The sequence below is a fragment of the Dromaius novaehollandiae genome, unplaced genomic scaffold, assembly GCF_036370855.1.
Source record: "Dromaius novaehollandiae isolate bDroNov1 unplaced genomic scaffold, bDroNov1.hap1 HAP1_SCAFFOLD_156, whole genome shotgun sequence".
Lineage (NCBI taxonomy): Eukaryota > Metazoa > Chordata > Aves > Casuariiformes > Dromaiidae > Dromaius > Dromaius novaehollandiae.
In genome coordinates, this window is record NW_026991487.1 from 1 (window position 1) to 21,700 (window position 21,700).

The 21,700-nt window shown below is 74.1% G+C and overlaps 1 protein-coding gene across 1 annotated transcript; it reads right to left on the minus strand.

Annotated features, from left to right (window-relative positions):
• Positions 1-613: 613 nt before the first annotated feature.
• POLD1 (DNA polymerase delta 1, catalytic subunit) lies at positions 614-21,613 on the minus strand (the record flags this gene model as incomplete). The annotated part of the gene is made up of 20 exons (XM_064504542.1): positions 21,548-21,613; positions 20,504-20,679; positions 19,773-19,886; positions 18,454-18,525; positions 18,156-18,374; positions 17,296-17,421; positions 16,530-16,698; positions 15,566-15,828; positions 14,372-14,538; positions 13,666-13,770; positions 12,361-12,501; positions 10,170-10,280; positions 8,018-8,209; positions 6,962-7,050; positions 6,757-6,873; positions 6,244-6,357; positions 4,969-5,116; positions 3,759-3,854; positions 2,647-2,784; positions 614-789 (listed from the first exon to the last, which is right to left on the minus strand). Coding segments are annotated over exons 2-20 (2,732 nt in total), but the record flags the coding sequence as incomplete, so codon positions are not given.
• Between the last annotated feature and the right edge of the window lie 87 nt (positions 21,614-21,700).

A 21,700-nucleotide genomic window follows, 5' to 3' on the forward strand; every position in this document is an offset into this window, starting at 1 on the left:
CAGCCGCCAGGCCCCCCCCGGACGCCTGGGCCCCCTCCCAGATGCTGAGACCCCCCTCCCGGACGCCAGGGCCCCCTCCCAGACACTGAGACCCCCCTCCCGGACACCAGGGCCCCTCCTGGACACCAGGGCCCCTCTCCCGGACGCCTGGGCCCCCTCCTGGACACCAGGGCCCCCCTCCCGGACGCCAGGGCCCCTCCCGGCCTCCAGGGCCCCCCTCCCGGACACCTGGGCCCCCTCCCAGATGCTCAGACCCTCCTCCCGGACACCAGGGCCCCCCCCGGCCTCCAGGGCCCCTCTCCCAGACGCCGGGGCCCCTCCCGGACACCAGGGCCCTTCCCGGACGCCTGGGCCCTCTCCCAGCCACTGGGGTTCCCTCCCGGACGCCTGGGCCCTCTCCCAGATGCTCAGACCCCCCTCCCGGACACCGGGGCCCCTCTCGGACACCACGATCCCTCTCCCGGACACCAGGGCCCCCCCGGCCTCCAGGGCCCCTCTCCCGGACGCCTGGGCCCTCTCCCGGACACCACGATCCCCCTCCCGGACGCCGGGGCCCCCCGGGGGGTGCTGGGGGGGGTGGCGGGGGGGGGTGGCGGCGGGGGGGGGCCCTCACCGGTCGACGAGGAGGCGGCGCAGGCAGGTGCTGAGCAGGTTGGCGACGAGGGGGCAGTTGTCGCGGCGCACGGCCTCCAGCCCCTTGCACTCCACCTTGTCGTGGGCGTCGGGCCGCGAGGCGAAGTGCAGCCCCGCGTAGCGCTTCTTGCTGATGAGCAGGTAGGGCCAGTACACCTGTGGGGGGGGGCACCCGTTGGACCCCCCCGGCGCCCCCCAGCACCCACGGGACCCCCCCGGCACCCCCCTGTACATGCGGGACCCCCCCCCCCGCCCGGCGCCCCGGGGCCGCGAGGCGAAGTGCAGCCCCGCGTAGCGCTTCTTGCTGATGAGCAGGTAGGGCCAGTACACCTGCGGGGGGGGCACCCGTTGGACCCCCCCGGCGCCCCCCCGAACGCACGGGACCCCCCCGGCACCCCCCTGTACATGTGGGACCCCCCCCCCCCGCCCGGCGCCCCGGGGCCGTGAGGCGAAGTGCAGCCCCGCGTAGCGCTTCTTGCTGATGAGCAGGTAGGGCCAGTACACCTGCGGGGGGGGGCACCCGTTGGACCCCCCCGGCGCCCCCCAGCACCCACGGGACCCCCCCGGCACCCCCCTGTACATGTGGGCCCCCCCCCCCCCACCCGGGGCCCCGGGGCCGCGAGGCGAAGTGCAGCCCCGCATAGCGCTTCTTGCTGATGAGCAGGTAGGGCCAGGACACCTGCGGGGGGGGGCACCCGTTGGATCCCCCCGGCGCCCCCCAGCACCCACGGGACCCCCCCGGCACCCCCCTGTACATGCGGGACCCCCCCCCCCCGCCGTGAGGCAAGTGCAGCCCCGCGTAGCGCTTCTTGCTGATGAGCAGGTAGGCCAGGACACCTGCGGGGGGGGGCACCCGTTGGACCCCCCCGGCGCCCCCCCGCACCCATGGGACCCCCCCGGCACCCCTCAGCACCCCCCGGCACCCACGGGACCCCCCCGGCACCCCCCTGTACACGCGGGACCCCCCCCCTGCACCCCTGGGACCCCCCCCGGTACCCCCCAGCACCCACGGGACCCCCCCTGGCACCCCGGGACCCCCCCTGGCACCCCCCAGCACCTCTGGGACCTCCTTGGCACCCCCAGGACCCCCCTGGCATGCGCAGGACCCCCCCCTGCACCCCCCCAGCACCCTGGGGACCCCGCAGCACCCCTGGGACACAGGGACACCATGGGGACACCGTAGGGGACATGGGGACGTGGTGGGGACACACTGGGGACACGTTAGGGACACATTGGGGACACGTTGGGGACACATTGGTGACATGTTGGGGACGTGTTGGGGGCGCCATTGGGGACACTTTAGGGACACATCAGGGACATGTTGGGGACACGCTGGCGACACGCTGGCGACACTTTGGGGACACGCTGGGGACGCGTTGGGGACACGCTGGCGACGCGTTGGGGACGCGTTGGGGATGCGTTGGGGACACATTGGGGACGCGTTGGGGAGACGTTGGGGACACGTTGGGGACACATCAGGGACATGTTGGGGACGCATTGGGGACGCGTTGGGGACGCGTTGGGGACACGTTGGGGATGTGTTGGGGACACATTGAGGACACATTGGGGACGCATTGGGGACGCATTGGGGACACGCTGGGGACACGCTGGGGACATGCTGGCGACGCGTTGGGGACACGTTGGGGACACGTTGGGGACGCGTTGGGGACGCGTTGGGGACACGCTGGCGACGCGTTGGGGACGCATTGGGGAGACGTTGGGGACGCGTTGGGGATGTGTTGGGGACACATTGAGGACACATTGGGGGCGCATTGGGGACGCATTGGGGACACGCTGGGGACACGCTGGCGACGCGTTGGGGACACGTTGGGGACACGTTGGGGACGCGTTGGGAACACGCTGGCGACGCGTTGGGGACACGCTGGCGACGCGTTGGGGATGCGTTGGGAACACGTTGGGGACGCGCTGGGGACGCGTTGGGGACGCGCTGGGGACACGTTGGGGACACGTTGGGGACACGCTGGGGACGCGCTGGGGACACCTGCCACCCACCTTCTCGAACTCCAGCTTGATGGGGGGCGGGAAGTGGCCGGAGACCCAGGCGGCCGCCTGCCGCCCCAGGGCCATCGCCTCGGCCACCGAGGCCACCCCCAGGCGACACATCACCGAGTCCGTGTCCCCGTACACCACCTGCGTCACCGGGGGGGGGGACACGGTGACGGGGGGGTGGCGGCACCCCGGGACCCCCCCGTACACCACCCCCCCCCCGGGCGCCCCGGGGCCACCGGCGAGGCCACCACCGAGGTGGCACGCGAGCGAGTCCGTGTCCCCAGATGCCATCTGGGACCCGGGGGGGGGGGCACGGTGACACAGGGGGGTCAGTGGCACCTTGGGACCCCCCCGGACACCACCTGGGACACCGGGGGGGGGGACACTGTGGTGAGGGGGGGGTCAGCGGTGCCCCGAAACCCCCCGGGGACCCCCGAAACCCCCCCAGGAACCCCCAGACCCCCAGGACCCCCCCGGGACCCCTGTCCCCCCCCCAGGACCTCCCCGGACCCCCAGGGACCCCCCCAATGCCCCAGGACCCCCCCGGGACCCCCAAGACCCCCCCCAGCCCCCCAGGACACCTCCAGGACCCCTGTGTCCCCCCCAGGGACCCCCAGACCCCCCCAGGACCCCCGTTCTCCCCCCCAGGGACCCCCCCAGACCCCCAGGACACCCCCAGGACCCCCATCCCCCCCCCAGGGACCCCCCTGGGACCCCCAGACCCCCCCCAGGACCCCTGTCCCCCCCCAGGGACCCCCCTAGGGACCCCCAGACCCCCCCATGTCCCTCCCAGGGACCCCTCCAGACCCCCAGGACCCCCCCAGGACCCCCATCCCCCCCCAGGGACCCCCCTGGACCCCCCCAGACCCCCAGACCCCCCCAGGACCCCCGTCCCCCCCCCAGGGACCCCCCCAGACCCCCAGGACCCCCCGGGACCCCCCCCCGGACCCCCCCGGACCTTGGCATCCGCAGGGAAGCCGTTGGCCAGGCAGCACTGACTCTGCACCAGGACCCCCAGGACCCCCCCGGGACCCCCCCAGGGACCCCCAGACCCCCCCAGACCCCCAGGACCCCCCCAGGACCCCCGTCCCCCCCCCCCGGGGACCCCCCCGGACCTTGGCATCGGCGGGGAAGCCGTTGGCCAGGCAGTACTGACTCTCCACCAGCTGCTTCGTGCGCTCGATCATCTGCCGCCCGAAGCCCGTCACGCTCTGGGGGGGGGGGGAAAGGGGGCTGCCGTGGGGCTGGGGGGGGCCGTGGGGCTGCTGTGGGGCTGGGGGGCCGCCGTGGGGCAGGGCCCCCCCCACCCCGGCCTGGGGAAGCCCCAGGGTCCGGCCCAGAAAGTCCCGGCAGGGCGGGGGGGGTGGAAAGTCCCGGCGGTGCCGTGGGGCAGGGCTGGGTTGTGGGGCAGGGCAGGGCCGTGGGGCAGGGCCGTGGGGCTGGGCCAGGCCGTGGGGCAGGGCCAGGCCATGGGGTGACCATGGGCCTGGGCAATGGGGCGGCCATGGGGCAGCCGGGGGGCACAGCCAGGGGGCTGGACTGTGCCGTGGGGCTGCCATGGGGCTGGGCTATGGGGCAGCACCACAGGTCAGGGCTGCACCATGGGGCAGCCATGGGGCAGCCCCATGCCATGGGGCTGAGCTGTGGGGCAGGACCACAAACCATGGGGCAGCCATGGGGCAGGACCACAGGGCAGGGCTGCGCTATGGGGCAGCCATGGGGCAACCGTGGGGCAGCCCCACACCACGGGGCTGCACCATGGGGCAGGACTGCAAGGCAGCTACGCCATGGGGCAGCCGTGGGGCAGGACCAGGAAGCAGGGCTGTGCCATGGGGCAGCTGTGGGGCAGACCCACACCATGGGGCTGCACTGTGGGGCAGGACCGCAGGGCAGCTACACTATGGGGCGGCTGTGGGGCAGCTGTGGGGCAGGCCCATGCTGCAGGGAAGCGCCGTGGGGCCACCCCGACGCCGTGGGTCACCGTGGGGCGCTATGGGGCAGCTGTGGGTCGCTATAGGGCTCACCTGGGAGCTGGTGAGGCAGGGCAGGCGCCCGGCCTGGGCCCTGGGGCAGCCACACAGTGGGGCCGCAGCGCCGTGGGGCAGCACCATGGGGCCACCCCGACGCCGTGGGTCACCGTGGGGCGCTATGGGGCAGCTGTGGGTCGCTATAGGGCTCACCTAGGAGCTGGCGAGGCAGGGCAGGCGCCCGGCCTGGGCCCCGGGGAAGCCGCGCCGCGCCGCACAGCCGTGCCGTGGGGCCGCCCGGCTGCAGGGCCGCGCCGTGGGGCGCCGTGGGGCGCTATGGGGCAGCCGTGGGGCTCACCTGGGAGATGGCGAGGCAGGGCAGGCGCCCGGCCTGGGCCCCGGTGAAGCCGTACACCGAGTTGGCGCTGACCTTCAGCGCCTGCTGCCGCCCGTCCAGCACCTGGCGCCGGAAGGGGTCGCGCTCCTGCGCCAGCTCCGCCTTGGCCCTGCCGACGGACCCACGGCTGCCCCACGGCGACCCACGGCCGCCCCACGGCGGAGCCACGGCGACCCACGGTGATGCCCCCCCGCCCCCGGGCCCGGCCGCCAGCGCCCCAGTGTGGATTGCGGGACCCCCCGGGGACCCTCTGCTGCCCCATAGAGACCCCCAAGTGCCCCATAGGGACCCTCTGCTGCCCCATAGGGACCCTCTGCTGCCCCATAGGGAGCCCTCTGCCCCATAGGGACCCTCTGCTGCCCCATAGAGACCCCCAAGTGCCCCATAGGGCCCCTCTGCTGCCCCATAGGGCCCCTCTGCTGCCCCATAGGGAGCCCTCTGCCCCATAGGGACCCTCTGCTGCCCCATAGAGACTCCCTGCTGCCCCATAGGGAGCCCTAATTGCCCCATGGGGACCCCTCACTGCTCCATAGGGCCCCTCTGCTGCCCCATAGGGACCCTCTGCTGCCCCATAGGGATCCCTCTGCCCCATAGTGACCCCCTGCTGCCCCACAGGGACCCCCTGCTGCCCCATAGGGATCCTTCACTGCCCCATAGGGACCCCTAATTGCCCCATAGGAACCCCTGCTGCCCCATGGGACCCCAAATTGCCCCACAGAGACCCCCCTGCCCCATAGGAAGCCCCCACTGCCCCATAGGGACCCCTCACTGCCTCATAGGGACCCCCAAGTGCCCCATAGAGACCCCTAATTGCCCCATAGAGACCCCCCTGCCCCATAGGAAGCCCCCACTGCCCCATAGGAACCCCTAATTGCCCCATAGGAACTCCCCACTGCCCCATAGGGACCCCCAAGTGCCCCATAGGGACCCCAAACCCACCCCAAATCCACCCCATGGGACCTCCAAACCTGCCCCACGGCACCCCAGGACCCCCCGGGACCCCCAGATCCCCCCCAGGACCCCCAGATGCCCCCCTGGGACCCCCGGCCTGGCCCCACGGTGCCGTGGGGCAGCCCCCCACCTCTTGCGGGCGGCCAGCAGCCCCTTGAGCACCTCGGGCAGCAGCAGCCCCACGGCACCCCGGGACCTCCAGGACCCCCAAACCCGCCCCACGGCGCCCCGGGACCCACCGGGACCCCCATCCCAGCCCCACGGCGCCGTGGGGCAGCCCCCCACCTCTTGCGGGCGGCCAGCAGCCCCTCGAGCACCTCGGGCAGCAGCCCCTTGCGCACCGAGGCCTTGACGAAGAGGTCGCCCGTCGGCGTGCGGATGAAGTCGTCGGGGCCCAGGCTGCGGCGGGGGGGGTCAGGGGGGGCCGCGGCGACCCACGGCGACCCCCAAGTGCCCCCCGCCAGCCCCACGGCACCCCCCGAGCCCCCCAAGTGCCCCAGGGCTTCGCCCAGTCCCTCCCCAGTGCTTCCAGTCCTGCCCCAGTGCCTCCCAGTCACCACCCCAGTACCCCCTGGTCCCTCCCAGTTGCCCCCAGTGCCTCCCAGTGCCCCCCAATCACCACCCCCATGCTCCCCGGTCCCTCCCAGTGCCTCCCAGTGCCCCCCAGTGCCTCCCAGTCCCCCCCAGTCACCACCCCAGTGCCCCCCGGTCCCTCCCAGTGCCTCCCAGTCACCACCCCAGTGCCCCCCGGTCCCTCCCAGTCCCTCCCAGTGCCTCCCAGTCCCCCCCAGCGCCCACCCGTAGCGCTCGGGGCCGCCGGGCGGCAGCAGGGTGGTGTAGCAGAGGTTGTGGGCCATCATGATGGAGGGGTACAGCGAGGAGAAGTCCAGCGTCACGATGGGCGTGTCGTAGTACCTGGGGACGCGGGGACGTCACCGGGGCGTGGGGACGTCGCCGTGGGGCGTGGGGCCGTCACCGGGACGTCCCGGGGGCCCCCGCTCACCCCTTGAGTGGCTCGATGACCGTGGCCCCCTCGTAGTCCTCGCCGCTCTCCGGCTTCACCACCGGCATCACCAGGTCCTGCTTCATGGCCTGGGGGGGGGGGGACGGGGTGGGGGGGACAGCGGGGGACGTCCCCGAGGTGCCCCCGGCCTCCCCTGGGGACGTCCTGACGCCCACGGCCACCAGGGCCCTTGCGATGGCCCCGTGTCCCCACCTCCGTGTCCCTGTTCCTCCTGGTGACCCCGTGTCACCATGTCCCTGTTTCCAGGCCCCTTCTGGTGTCCCCATGTCCCCATGTCTCCGTGTCCCTGTTCCTCCTGGTGGCCCCATGTCCCTGTTCCTCCATGTCCCTGTTCCCAGGTCCCTCCTGGTGTCCCCATGTCCCCACATCCCTGTTCCTCCAGGTCCCTCCTGGTGTCCCCATGTCACCATGTCCCTGTTCCCACGTCCCTCCTGGTGTCCCTATGTCCCCATCCCCATGTCCCTGTTCCCAGGTCCCCCCTGGTGTCCCCACGTCCCCATCCCCACGTCCCTGTTCCTCCATGTCCCTGTTCCCAGATCCCTCCTGGTGTCCCCACGTCCCCATGTCCCTGTTCCCACGTCCCTCCTGGTGTCCCCATGTCCCCATCCCCACGTCCCTGTCCCTCCTGGTGTCCCCATGTCCCCGTCCCCCCAGGTCCCTGTTCCTCCTGGTGTCCCCATGTCACCATGTCCCTGTTCCTCCAGGTCCCTCCTGGTGTCCCCATGTCCCCATCCCCACGTTCCTGTTCCTTCTGGTGTCCCCATGTGCCCATCTCCACGTCCCTGTCCCTCCTGGTGTCCCCATGTCCCCACATCCCTGTTCCCACGCCCCTCCTGGTGTCCCCATGTCACCATGTCCCTGTTCCTCCAGGTCCCTCCTGGTGTCCCCATGTCCCCATCCCCACGTTCCTGTTCCTTCTGGTGTCCCCATGTCCCCACGTCCCTGTCCCTCCTGGTGTCCCCACATCCCTGTTCCCACGTCCCTCCTGGTGTCCCCATGTCCCCGTCCCCCCCCCGCGTCCCCGTCCCCCCTGACCTGCCGCAGGAGCTGGGAGACCACCTTGACCTGCTGCCCGCGGGCCAGCAGGTAGCCGAGGGGGACGCCGGTGACGCGGGCCATCTCCACGTAGCTGACGACGCACATGAGCTTCTCCAGCAGCCGCAGCGGCAGGAAGGCGTCCTTGAGGCAGTACACGGCCAGGCGCCGCCGCGTCTGCTCCGAGCCGTTCTGGGGACGCGGGGACGCGTTGGGGACACGTTGGGGACATGTGGGACACGTTGGGGACATGTGGGACGCGCTGGGGACGCGTTGGGGACATGTGGGACGCGGTGGGGACATGTGGGACGCGTTGGGGACATGTGGGACGCGCTGGGGACGCGTTGGGGACATGGGGACGCGGTGGCAGTACACGGCCAGGCGCCGCCGCGTCTGCTCCGAGCCGTTCTGGGGACGTGTGGATGCATTGGGGACACGTTGGGGACATGTGGGACGCGTTGGGGACATGGGGACGTGGTGGCAGTACACGGCCAGGCGCCGCCACGTCTGCTCCGAGCTGTTCTGGGGACATGGGGACGCGTTGGGGACACGTTGGGGACATGTGGGACGCGTTGGGGACATGGGGACACAGTGGGGGACACATTGGGGACATGTGGGACATGCTGGGGACGCGTTGGGGACGCGTTGGGGACATGTGGGACGCATTGGGGACATGGGGACGCGTTGGGGACGCGTTGGGGACATGTGGGACACGTTGGGGACATGGGGACGCGTTGGGGACGCGTTGGGGACATGGGGACGCGGTGGCAGTACACGGCCAGGCGCCGCCGCGTCTGCTCCGAGCCGTTCTGGGGACGCGTTGGGGACATGTGGGACGCGGTGGGGACATGTGGGACGCGTTGGGGACATGGGGACGCGTTGGGGACACGGTGGGGACATGGGGACGCGTTGGGGACATGGGGACGCGTTGGGGACACGTTGGGGACATGTGGGACGCGTTGGGGACATGGGGACGCGTTGGGGACACGGTGGGGACATGGGGACGCGGTGGCAGTACACGGCCAGGCGCCGCCGCGTCTGCTCCGAGCCGTTCTGGGGACATGGGGATGCATTAGGGACACGTTGGGGACATGTGGGACGTGCTGGGGACGCGTTGGGGACATGGGGACGCGGTGGCAGTACACGGCCAGGCGCCGCCGCGTCTGCTCCGAGCTGTTCTGGGGAAGTGGGGACACGTTGGGGACACGTTGGGGACATGTGGGACGCGTTGGGGACATGTGGGACACGTTGGGGACGCGTTGGGGACATGGGGACGCGGTGGCAGTACACGGCCAGGCGCCGCCGCGTCTGCTCCGAGCGGTTCTGGGGACGTGGGGACGTGTTGGGGACACGTTGGGGACATGTGGGACGCGTTGGGGACATGTGGGACGCGTTGGGGACGCGTTGGGGACATGGGGACGCGGTGGCAGTACACGGCCAGGCGCCGCCGCGTCTGCTCCGAGCGGTTCTGGGGACGTGGGGACGCGTTGGGGACACGTTGGGGACATGTGGGATGCGTTGGGGACATGTGGGACGCATTGGGGACGCATTGGGGACACGTTGGGGACACATTGGGGACATGTGGGACGTGTTGGGGACGCGTTGGGGACATGGGGACGCGGTGGCAGTACACGGCCAGGCGCCGCCGCGTCTGCTCCGAGCCGTTCTGGGGACGTGGGGACGCGTTGGGGACACGTTGGGGACATGTGGGACGCGTTGGGGACATGGGGATGCGGTGGCAGTACATGGCCAGGCGCCGCCGCGTCTGCTCCGAGCCGTTCTGGGGACGCGGGGACACGGTGGGGACACGTTGGGGACATGTGGGACACGTTGGGGACATGTGGGACGCGTTGGGGACGCGTTGGGGACATGGGGACGCGGTGGCAGTACACGGCCAGGCGCCGCCGCGTCTGCTCTGAGCCGTTCTGGGGACGTGGGGACGCGTTGGGGACACGTTGGGGACATGTGGGACGCATTGGGGACATGGGGACGCGGTGGGGATGCGTTGGGGACATGTCAGGGACACGTTGGGGACATGTGGGACGCGTTGGGGACGTGTTGGGGACATGGGGCCGCGCTGGGGACATGTCAGGGACACGTTGGGGACACGGGGACGCGTTGGGGACACGTTGGGGCCGCGCTGGGGTGGCACCTGGAGGTCGGTGATGATGGAGTGCTGCACGTCCTCCTTCTGCTCCTGCAGGAAGTGGAAGCTGACGGCGTTGAGGGTGTAGGAGCGCAGCTTGTAGTCCCGCAGCAACACCTGCGCCACCGGGGTTGTCACCGTCACCGTCACCGTGACTGTCACCGTCCCCACGGCCCCCCTGCACCCCCCCGGCACAGCCTGTCACCCCGCGTCCCCCAGGAGCGCAGCTTGTAGTCCCGCAGCAACACCTGCGCCACCGGGGTTGTCACCGTCACCCTCACCGTGACTGGTACTGTCACCCTCACCGTCCCCACGGCCCCCCCACACACCCCCGGCACAGCCTGTCACCCCGCGTCCCCCAGGAGCGCAGCTTGTAGTCCCGCAGCAACACCTGCGCCACCGACTGTCACTGTCACTGTCACCGTGACTGGTACTGTCACCCTCACCGTCCCCACGGCCCCCCACACACCCCCGGCACAGCCTGTCACCCCGCGTCCCCCAGGAGCGCAGCTTGTAGTCCCGCAGCAACACCTGCGCCACCGACTGTCACTGTCACTGTCACCGTGACTGGTACTGTCACCCTCACCGTCCCCACGGCCCCCCACACACCCCCGGCACAGCCTGTCACCCCGCGTCCCCCAGGAGCGCAGCTTGTAGTCCCGCAGCAACACCTGCGCCACCGACTGTCACTGTCACTGTCACCGTGACTGGTACTGTCACCCTCACCGTCCCCACGGCCCCCCCACACACCCCCGGCACAGCCTGTCACCCCGCGTCCCCCAGGAGCGCAGCTTGTAGTCCCGCAGCAACACCTGCGCCACCGACTGTCACTGTCACTGTCACCGTGACTGGTACTGTCACCCTCACCGTCCCCACGGCCCCCCCACACACCCCCGGCACAGCCTGTCACCCCGCGTCCCCCAGGAGCGCAGCTTGTAGTCCCGCAGCAACACCTGCGCCACCGACTGTCACTGTCACTGTCACCGTGACTGGTACTGTCACCCTCACCGTCCCCACGGCCCCCCCACACACCCCCGGCACAGCCTGTCACCCCGCGTCCCCCAGGAGCGCAGCTTGTAGTCCCGCAGCAACACCTGCGCCACCGACTGTCACCGTCACTGTCACCGTGACTGGTACTGTCACCCTCACCGTCCCCACGGCCCCCCCACACCCCCCCGGCACAGCCTGTCACCCCGCGTCCCCCAGGAGCGCAGCTTGTAGTCCCGCAGCAACACCTGCGCCACCGACTGTCACCGTCACCCTCACCGTCACCCTCACCGTCCCCACGGCCCCCCCGCACCCCCCCGGCACAGCCTGTCACCCTGCGTCCCCCAGGAGCGCAGCTTGTAGTCCCGCAGCAACACCTGCACCAGGGTTGTCACCGTCACCCTCACCGTCCCCACGGCCCCCCTGCACCCCCCCAGCACAGCCTGTCACCCCGCGTCCCCCAGGAGCGCAGCTTGTAGTCCCGCAGCAACACCTGCACCAGGGTTGTCACCGTCACCCTCACCGTCCCCACGGCCCCCCCACACACCCCCGGCACAGCCTGTCACCCCGCGTCCCCCAGGAGCGCAGCTTGTAGTCCCGCAGCAACACCTGCACCGGGGTTGTCACCGTCACCGTGACTGTCACCCTCACCGTCCTCACGGCCCCCCCGCACCCCCCCGGCACAGCCTGTCACCCCGCGTCCCCCAGGAGCGCAGCTTGTAGTCCCGCAGCAACACCTGCACCACCGACTGTCACCGTCACCCGCACCGTCCCCACGGCCCCCCCGCACCCCCCAGCACAGCCTGTCACCCCACGTCCCCCAGGAGCGCAGCTTGTAGTCCCGCAGCAACACCTGCACCGGGGTTGTCACCGTCACTGTCACTGTGACTGGTACTGTCACCGTCCCCACGGCCCACCCACACCCCCGGCACAGCCTGTCACCCTGCGTCCCCCAGGAGCGCAGCTTGTAGTCCCGCAGCAACACCTGCACCACCGACTGTCACCGTCACCGTCCCCACGGTGTCCCCCCCCCCGTGCCCCCCCCTCACCTGCAGCAGGTCGAACTGCACCCGCCCCGCCATGGAGACGACGCGGTTCTCCCACCCCCCCGTGTCCCCGCGTGTCCCCCCCCCGTGTCCCTGGGACCCCCCCCGTGTCGTGCCCCCCCCGTGTCGTGCCCCCCCCCCGGGGTGTCGTGCCCCCCCCTCACCTGCAGCAGGTCGAACTGCACCCGCCCCGCCATGGAGACGACGCGGTTCTCGCGCCGGCCCAGCTGCCGCGACTGGAAGGAGGCGTCGCGCAGCACCGAGCGCCCCCCCCGCACCCGCCCCAGCAGGGGGAACGACGTCACCTGGGGGGGGACACAGAGTGGGGGGGGGCATCACTTCCTGGGGGGGGGCAGGGACCCCCTGGGGGGGGGGCAGGGACCTTGGGGGGGGGCAGGAATCCCCCCCCGCACCCGCCCCAGGAGGGGGAACGACGTCACCTGGGGGAGGGACACAAAATGGGGGGGGGCACCAGGTCCCCCCTGGGGGGGGCAGGAACTGCCCTGCTGTGGGGCAGGCGTGGGGCAGGCGTGGGGGCTATGGGGCGGCTGTGGGGCAGGCGCAGGGGTCACATGGTGGCTGTGGGGCAGGCGCGGGGGCTGTGGGGTGGCCGTGGGGCGCCGCGGGGCGCTATGGGGCAGCCGTGGGGCAGCCATGGGGCAGTCATGGGGCACTGTGGGGTGCTGTGGGGCAGCTGTGGGGCTGGGAGAGCCAGGGGGCGGCCGTGGGGCAGCCATGGGGTGCCCTGGGGCGGACACAGGCGCTATGGGGCGGCCGTGGGGCGGCCATGGGGCAGCCATGGGGTGCTATGGGGCAGCCGTGGGGCGCCGTGGGGCAGGGTACCTTGAGGACCTGGGCGCGCTGCAGCAGGCAGGGCCGGGCGGCGATGGCGGGGCGCCCCGAGGTGGGCGCAGACGCTATGGGGCAGCCATGGGGCAGCCGTGGGGCACTATGGGGCGGCCGTGGGGCAGCCGTGGGGCGCCGTGGGGCAGGGTACCTTGAGGACCTGGGCGCGCTGCAGCAGGTAGAGCCGGGTAGTGATGGCGGGGTGCCCCGGGGCGGGCGCGGGCGCTATGGGGCGGCCGTGGGGCAGCCGTGGGGCGCCGTGGGGCGGACACAGGCGCTATGGGGCGGCCGTGGGGCGGCCGTGGGGCAGCCGTGGGGCAGGGTACCTTGAGGACCTGGGCGCGCTGCAGCAGGTAGAGCCGGGCGGCGATGGCGGGGCGCCCCGGGGCGGGCGCAGGCGCTATGGGGCGGCCGTGGGGCAGCCATGGGGCGCTGTGGGGCGCCGTGGGGCGGCCGTGGGGCAGGGTACCTTGAGGACCTGGGCGCGCTGCAGCAGGTAGAGCCAGGCGGCAATGGCGGGGCGCCCCGAGGTGGGCGCAGACGCTATGGGGAGGCCGTGGGGCAGCCGTGGGGCGCTATGGGGCAGCCATGGGGCGCCGTGGGGCAGCCGTGGGGCAGGGTACCTTGAGGACCTGGGCGCGCTGCAGCAGGTAGGGCAGGTCGAAGTTCTGGATGTTGTAGCCCGTGACGATGTCGGGGTCAACGACGCGCACGAACTCGGCCCAGGCCTGGGGGGGGGACGGGGGGGGTCAGGGGGGACTGGAGACCCCCAGGGACCCCCCCAACACCCCCAGGGACCCCCTGACACCCCCAGAGCCCCCCCAACACCCCCAGGGACCCCCTGACACCCCAGGGGCCCCGCCGGGCACCCAAAGACCCCCGGGGCCCCCCCAGGGCTCCTGTGGACCCCCCCGGGACCCCCAAGAGCCCCCTGCCCCCCCCAGGGACCCCCCCAAGCCCCCCCGGAGCCCCCCAGGGATCTCCATGGCCCCCCCAGAGCCCCCCTGCCCCACCTGGAGCCCCCCAGAGCCCCCCCAGAGCCCCCCCAGGGACCCCTGAGCACCCCCCCAGAGCCCCTCCAGGACCCCCCAGCCCATCTGGAGCCTCCCAGGGCCCCCCAGGTCACCCAGAGGCCCCCCGGGCCCCCCCAGAGACCCCCTGGAGCCCCCCCAGCCCACCTAGAGCCCCCCAGGGACCCCTGAGCACCCTCCAGAGCCCCTCCAGGCGCCCCTGGAGCCCCCCAGCCCCCCCGAAGCCCCTCAGAGCCCCCCCGGAGCCCCCCAGCCCCCCCGAAGCCCCTCAGAGCCCCCCTGGGGCCCCCCCGGGCACCTGGAGCAGCTCCTCCTCGCGCTGGAAGCAGAGCACCTGGCAGCCCAGGATGGGAGCGCAGGAGCCCAGGGCGAAGACGGCGCGGACGAAGGGCTCCCGCTCGCCCTGCCGCAGCCCCACGCCGGCCACCTGGATCACGGGGTCGTGCTCGGGCTCCGGGAACACCCCTGGGGGGGGGCGGGATCAGAACAGACCCCCCCGGACCCCCTCGGAGCCGCTGGAGCCCCCCCGGAGCCGCGGGACCCCCCCGGCCGCAGCCCCACGCCGGCCACCTGGATCACGGGGTCGTGCTCGGGCTCCGGGAACACCCCTGGGGGGGGCGGGATCAGAACAGACCCCCCCGGAGCCGCTGGACCCCCCCCGGACCCCCCCCGGGCCCCCCCCGGCTCACCCTTGCGCCCGGCGCACTCGATGTCCACGCTGAGCAGGCGCGGGGGGGGCCAGGCGCTGCCAGGGCCCCTGGGGGGGGGGGGGCGGCTCCATGGACCCCCCTGTGCCCCCCCCGTGTCCCCCCCAGCCCCAGGACCCCCCCCCGGCTCACCCTTGCGCCCGGCGCACTCGATGTCCAGGCTGAGCAGGCGCAGGGGGGGGCCAGGCGCTGCCGGGGTCCCTCGGAGGGGGGGGGACGGCTCCGTGGACCCCCCTGGGCCCCCCCTTCCCCCCCCCAGCCCCAGGCCCCCCCCCCGGGCCGCCCCCCTGCTCACCCTTGCGCCCGGCGCACTCGATGTCCAGGCTGAGCAGGCGCAGGGGGGGGCCAGGCGCTGCCGGGGTCCCTCGGAGGAGGGGGGGGCGGCTCCGTGGACCCCCCTGTGCCCCCCCCGCGCCCCCCCCAGCCCCATGAGCCCCCCCAGGCCCCCCCCCCGGGCCCCCCCCCGGCTCACCCTTGCGCCCGGCGCACTCGATGTCCAGGCTGAGCAGGCGCAGGGGGGGGCCAGGCGCTGCCGGGGTCCCTCGGAGGAGGGGGGGGCGGCTCCGTGGACCCCCCTGTGCCCCCCCCGCGCCCCCCCCAGCCCCATGAGCCCCCCCAGGCCCCCCCCCCGGGCCCCCCCCCGGCTCACCCTTGCGCCCGGCGCACTCGATGTCCAGGCTGAGCAGGCGCAGGGGGGGGCCAGGCGCTGCCGGGGTCCCTCAGAGGAGGGGGGGGCGGCTCCGTGGACCCCCCTGTGCCCCCCCCCGGGCCCCCCCCCGGCTCACCCTTGCGCCCGGCGCACTCGATGTCCAGGCTGAGCAGGCGCAGGGGGGCCAGGCGCTGCCAGGGCCCCTCGGGGGGGGGGCTCCGCACGGCCGTCCAGGCCACGTCGGCCTCCAGCTGGCACAGGGAGGCCGGGGGGGGGCCCGGGGGGGGGCTGCTGCCGCTGCCCCCCCCCGCCGCTGTCGCCGCCCCCCCCCGCAGCCGGTACTGCCCCGGCGGCAGCTCGATCCAGCTGCAGCCGACCACGTCGCAGTCCACCATGAACCTGGGGGGGGGACACGGGGGGGCAGCACGGGAGGACATTTTGGACCCTGGGGGGGGCAGTTTGGACTGGGGGGGGCAGTTTGGGGGCCCCAGAGGGGCAGTTGGGAGACGGGGGGGCAGCTGGGACCTGGTGGGGGCAGTTTGGACCCCATGGGGGGCAGTTTGGGAGACGGGGGGGCAGTTTGGGACCTCGGGGGGGCAGCTGGGACCTGGGGGGGGCAGTTTGGGCTGGGGGGGCAGGTTTGGACCCGGGGGGGAGTTTGGACCCTGGGGGGGGCAGGTTTGGACCTGGGGGGGGCAGTTTGGACCCCATGGGGGGCAGTTTGGGACCTCGGGGGGGCAGTTTGGGACCTCGGGGGGGGCAGGTTTGGACCCCATGGGGGGCAGGTTTGGACCCGGGGGGAGTTTGGACCCTGGGGGGGCAGCTTGGGTCCGGGGGGGGCAGTTTGGCCCTGGGGGGGGCAGTTTGGGGGCCCCAGAGGGGCACTTGGGATCCACGGGGGGGGCAGTTTGGACCCTGGGGGGGGCGGTTTGGACCCGGGGGGGGCAGTCTGGCCCTGGGGGGGGCAGTTTGAGGACCCCAAAGGGGCAGTTTGGGGGCCCCAGAGGGGCAGTTTGGACCCCGGGGGGGCAGTTTGGACCCCGGGGGGGGCAGTTTTGGCCCGGGGGGGGGTCACGCGGGGGGGGGGGGGTGTCTCTCACCTGATCTCGAAGTCGATGTTGGCCTCGAAGGGGGGGGCGGGCTGCACCCCCAGCCCCCCCCAGCGCAGCCCCTGCTCCAGCAGCCGCCGCGCCGGGGCCACCAGCCGGGGCAGCGCCAGCAGCACCCGCACGAAGGGCCCCCGCTGGCCCCCCCGGTAGCCCAGCATGCCTGGGGGGGGCACACGGGGCTGGGGGGGGGCACACGGCCCCCCCGACCTGGCCCCGGCCCCCCCCGAGGGGACACAGCCACCCCACGAGGGGACACGGCCATCCCCCCCCCCCCGGGGCAGCGCCAGCAGCACCCGCACCAAGGGCCCCCGCCGGCCCCCCCGGGAGCCCAGCATGCCTGGGGGGGGGGGCAAGGGGCTGGGGGGGGCACGGTGACCCCCCCCGGGGCCACACAGCCCCCCCGACACGGCCCCAGCCCCCCCCCGGGGGGACACGGCCCCCCCCCAGGGCCACCAAGGCCACCCCGCCACCCCCCCCGGTAGCCCAGAATGCCGGGGGGGGCAAAAAAAGGGCTGGGGGGGGCCACAGCCACCTCTGCCCCCCCCAGGGGGACATGGCTCCCCCCCCAGTGTCCCCCCCCCCCCCCAGGGTCACTCACTCTGCTGTGGCACAGCTCCAGGCCCAGCCCCCCCCCCCCACAGTGTCCCCCCCCCGTGTCCCCCCCCCGGGGCCACTCACTCTGCTTGTGGCACAGCTCCAGGCCCAGCCCCCCCCCCGCGGTGTCCCCCCCCCGTGTCCCCCCCCCGGGGTCACTCACTCTGCTTGTGGCACAGCTCCAGGCCCAGCACCGCCCGCCGCAGCCCCCCCCGCGGCCCCCCCCGCTCCCGCAGCAGCGCCTCGTCCAGCTCCCGCTGCAGCTCCCCCAGGTCCTTCGCCTCGAAGCCTGGCGGGGGGGGGGGGGGGACACACGCGGGGGGGGGTCACGGGGGCGTCCTGGGCCCCCCCGACCCCCCCCCCACAGCCCGGTTTGGGGGGGGGGGAGGCGGAGGGGCCTGGGCCCCCCCCCCGCCCCAACCCTGCTATGAGCCACCGGAGAAGCCCCGGGGCCTGTGGGGCACCTTGGGGGGACGGGGGGGACACGGGGGGGACACGGGGGGCGGGGGGGACATGGGGGGGACACAGGGGGGACATGGGGGGACACAAGGGGACATGGGGGGGCACAGGGGGCAGGGGGTATGGGGGGACACGGGGGGGACGTGGGGGGACACAGGGACATGGGGGGACACGGGGGGACATGGAGGGATACAAGGGGACTCTGACAACAAGGGGACACAAAGGGACATGGGGGACATGGGGGGACATTGGGGAGCACGGGGGGACTCTGAGCACATGGGGGGACACGAGGGGACATTGGGGGACACAGGGGGACATGGGGAGACGGAGGGGGACTCTGAGGACACGGGGGGACATTGGGGACACGGGGACACTCACCAGGGGACACGGGGGGGACACAGGGGGACGTTGGGGACACTCACCGGGGTGGGTGGGGACACGGCGGGGACACGGTGACACTCACCGGGGGTGCAGGGACACGGGGGGGACGTTGGGGACACTCACCGAGGGGGTGAGGACACAAGGGGACATTGGGGGCCACAGGGGGACAATGGGGACACTCACCGGGGGGGGCGGGGACGTAGAAGTAGGGGACGAAGCCGTGGACGTGGCAGCAGACGCTGTGGCCACCGTCGGTGACACCGAACATGCGGATGATGGGGACGGGCCCTCGGTGGCACCTGGCATGCCGGGCAGCGGGACCCTGGGGACACGGGGACAGGGGACATGGGGACACGGGGACGGGGCCCTCGGTGGCATCTGGCATGCCGGGCAGCGGGAACCCTGGGGACACGGGGACGTGTGACACGGGGGGACAGGGGACAGGCAGCGGGGACCCTGGGGACACGGGGACGTGTGACACGGGGGGACAGGGGACATGGGGACACGGGGACGGGGCCCTCGGTGGCATCTGGCATGCCGGGCAGCGGGAACCCTGGGGACACGGGGACGTGTGACACGGGGGGACAGGGGACATGGGGACACGGGGATGGGCAGCGGGGACCCTGGGGACACGGGGACGTGTGACACGGGGGGACAGGGGACATGGGGACACGGGGACAGGGGACATAGGGATGGCAGCGGGGACCCTGGGGACTTGGGGACAGGGGACACGGGGACGGGGCCCTCGGTGGCCCCCGGCATGCCGGGCAGCGGGGACCCTGGGGACACGGGGACGTGTGACACGGGGGGACAGGGGACATGGGGACACAGGGGGACATGGGGATGGGCAGCGGGGACCCTGGAGACTTGGGGACAGGGGACACGGGGACGGGGCCCTCGGTGGCCCCCGGCATGCCGGGCAGCGGGGACCCTGGGGACAGGGGACGTGTGACATGGGGGGACATGGGGACAGGCAGCGGGGACCCTGGGGACACAGGGACGTGTGACACGGGGGGGACAGGGGACATGGGGACGGGGCCCTCGGTGGCACCTGGCATGCCGGGCAGCAGGAACCCTGGTGACATGGGGACAGGGGACATGGGGACACGGGGACATGGGGACAGGCCCCCCCCACGCAGCGGGGACCCTGGGGACACAGGGGGACACGGGGACAGGCAGCGGGGACCCTGGGGCCGGGGGGGCCAGGGGGGTCCCAGGTGTCCCGGGGGGGGCCCAGCACCCTGGGGGGTCTGGGGGGGGTCCCGGGGAGCTCCCAGGTGTCCCAGGGGGGCCTGGGGGGGTCCCAGGTGTCCCGGGGGGGTCCCAGGGGGGGTGGGGGGGGCCCAGGCGTCCCGGGGGGGTCCCAGGGGGGGTCCTGGGGGGCTCAAAGCCATCTCAGGGGGGATTGGGGGCATCCAGGGGGTCCCAGGGGGGTCCTGGGGGGTCCGGGAGAGTCCCGGGGGGGTCAGGGGGGTCCCAGGCGCCCCGGGGGGGGGTCAGGGGGCTGGGGGGGGGTGCAGGGGGGTCCCGGTGGGGTCCAGGGGGTCCCAGGCGTCCCAGGGGGGTTGGGGGGTCCCGGGGGGGTCCCAAGCATCCCGGGGGGGGGGACCAGGTGTCCCGGGGGGGCCCACAGGCGTCCTGGGGGGGTCCAGTGGGGTCCCAGGCATCTGGGGGGGTCTGGGGGGGGTCCCAGAGGGTCCTGGGGGGGTCCCGGGGGTTCCTGGAGAGCCCAGGTGTCCCGGGGGGTCTGGGGGGGTCCCGGGGGGGTCGCGGGGGGGTCGCGGGGGGGGGGTCCCTCACCCACGTAGTGGTCGAGCTCCAGCTGCTGGAAGCAGAGCGTCTCGGTGGCCGGGTCCAGCGGGGGGGGCGGGGGGCGTCGCCATCGCGGGGGGGGCTCGCCCCACGGCGCCGGGCCTGCGGGGGGCCCAGGCGTCCGGGGCTGCCCCACGGCGCCCCACGAACCCCCCAGCCTGCCCCACGGCGCCCCACGAACCCCCGCCCTGCCCCACGGCGCGGGGGCTGCCGGGGGCCCAGGCGGTCTGGGGCTGCCCCCACCCTGCCCCACGGCGCCCCACAGCCCCCCGTCTGCCCCACAGCACCCCACAGCCCCCCATCCTGCCCCACGGCCCCCCATCTGCCCACAGCACCCCCCAGCCCCCCCTTACCTGCCCCACGGCCCCCCCATCCTGCCCCATGGCCCCGTCTTGCCCCCCATCCTGCCCCCCAGCCCCCCCACCTGCCCCATGGCCCCGTCTTGCCCCCATCCTGCCCCCCAGCCCCCCCACCTGCCCCCCAGCCCCCCCATCCTGCCCCATGGCCCCGTCTTGCCCCCATCCTGCCCCCCAGCCCCCCCACCTGCCCCCCAGCCCCCCATCCTGCCCCATGGCCCCATCTTGCCCCCCATCCTGCCCCCTGGCCCCCTACCTGCCCCCCAGCCCCCCCCACCTGCCCCATGGCCCCGTCTTGCCCCCCATCCTGCCCCCTGGCCCCCCACCTGCCCCCAGCCCCCCCATCCTGCCCCCCCGGCTCACCCGGGCCCAGCAGGTCGGGGGGCGGCGGGGACTCCGGGGCCCCCAGCTCGGCCTCCAGCTCCTCCAGCTGCGCCAGCTCCTCCTCGAAGTGGGAGGGGGCCGGGGCCCCCCCCGCGCCCCCCCGGCCCCGCTTGGCAGGGGGGGGCCCCCCGGGCCGCTCCAGTGCCCCCGACATCCTGCGGGACCAGGCGCTGTGGGGCAGGGACCCCCAAAATGGGGACCCCCCCGGCCCCCTGAGACCAGGGCCCCCCCCAACCCCCCCAAAACGGGGACCCCCTAAAAGCAGGGACCCCCCCAAAATGGGGATCCCCCCAGGGCCCCCCCGTGACCCCTTGGAGCCCCCCAGGGACCCAAGCGGGGACCCCAGACCCCCCCCAGACCCCCAGGGACCCCCCCGGAGACCCCCCCAGCCCCACAGGGACCCCTATAACCCCTCAAGGACCCCCCCAGCCCCCCACATCCCCTCAACGACCCCCCCCAAACCCTGAGAAGCCCCCAAAGACCCCACACCCCCTCAGGAACCCCTCGGGCCCCCCAGGGGCACCCCCCGAGGCTCAGCGACCCCCACATCCCCTCAGAGACCCCCCCCAGCCCTTCAGAGTCCCCCCCAGGGCCCCCCGAGGCTCAGCGACCCCCCCCAGCCCCTCAGCGACCCCCACATCCCCTCAGGGACCCCCCAGCCCCTCAGAGTCCCCCCCCAGGGCCCCCCCAGCCCCCCAGAGCCCCCCCCGAGGCTCAGCGACCCCCCAGCCCCTCAGTGACCCCCACATCCCCTCAGGGACCCCCCCAGCCCCTCAGAGTCCCCCCCAAGGGCCCCCCCAGCCCCCCAGAGCCCCCCCGGAGGCTCAGCGACCCCCACATCCCCTCAGAGAACCCCTCAGGGCCTCCCCCAGCCGCCCAGGTGCCCCCCCAGCCCCTCAGGGACCCCCCCAAATCCCCAGCGGGGGAGGGGGAACCGCTCGGCCCCCCCCCGCCCCTCAGGCCCCGAGACCCCCCCGCACCGGGCGGCCCCCCCCCCCCGCCGCCTCAGAGCCCCCCGCTCACCTCGCTCGGCGGCCGCGCGCGCTTCTCCCGCCAACGGCGCGAGGGGGCGGCGCTTCCGGCCTGGCCCGCCCCGCGGGCGCGCGCCCATTGGCCGGCCGGCGGAGACGGCGGGGGTCACGTGCGGCGCCGCTTCCGGCGCAGGGGCCGCCATGT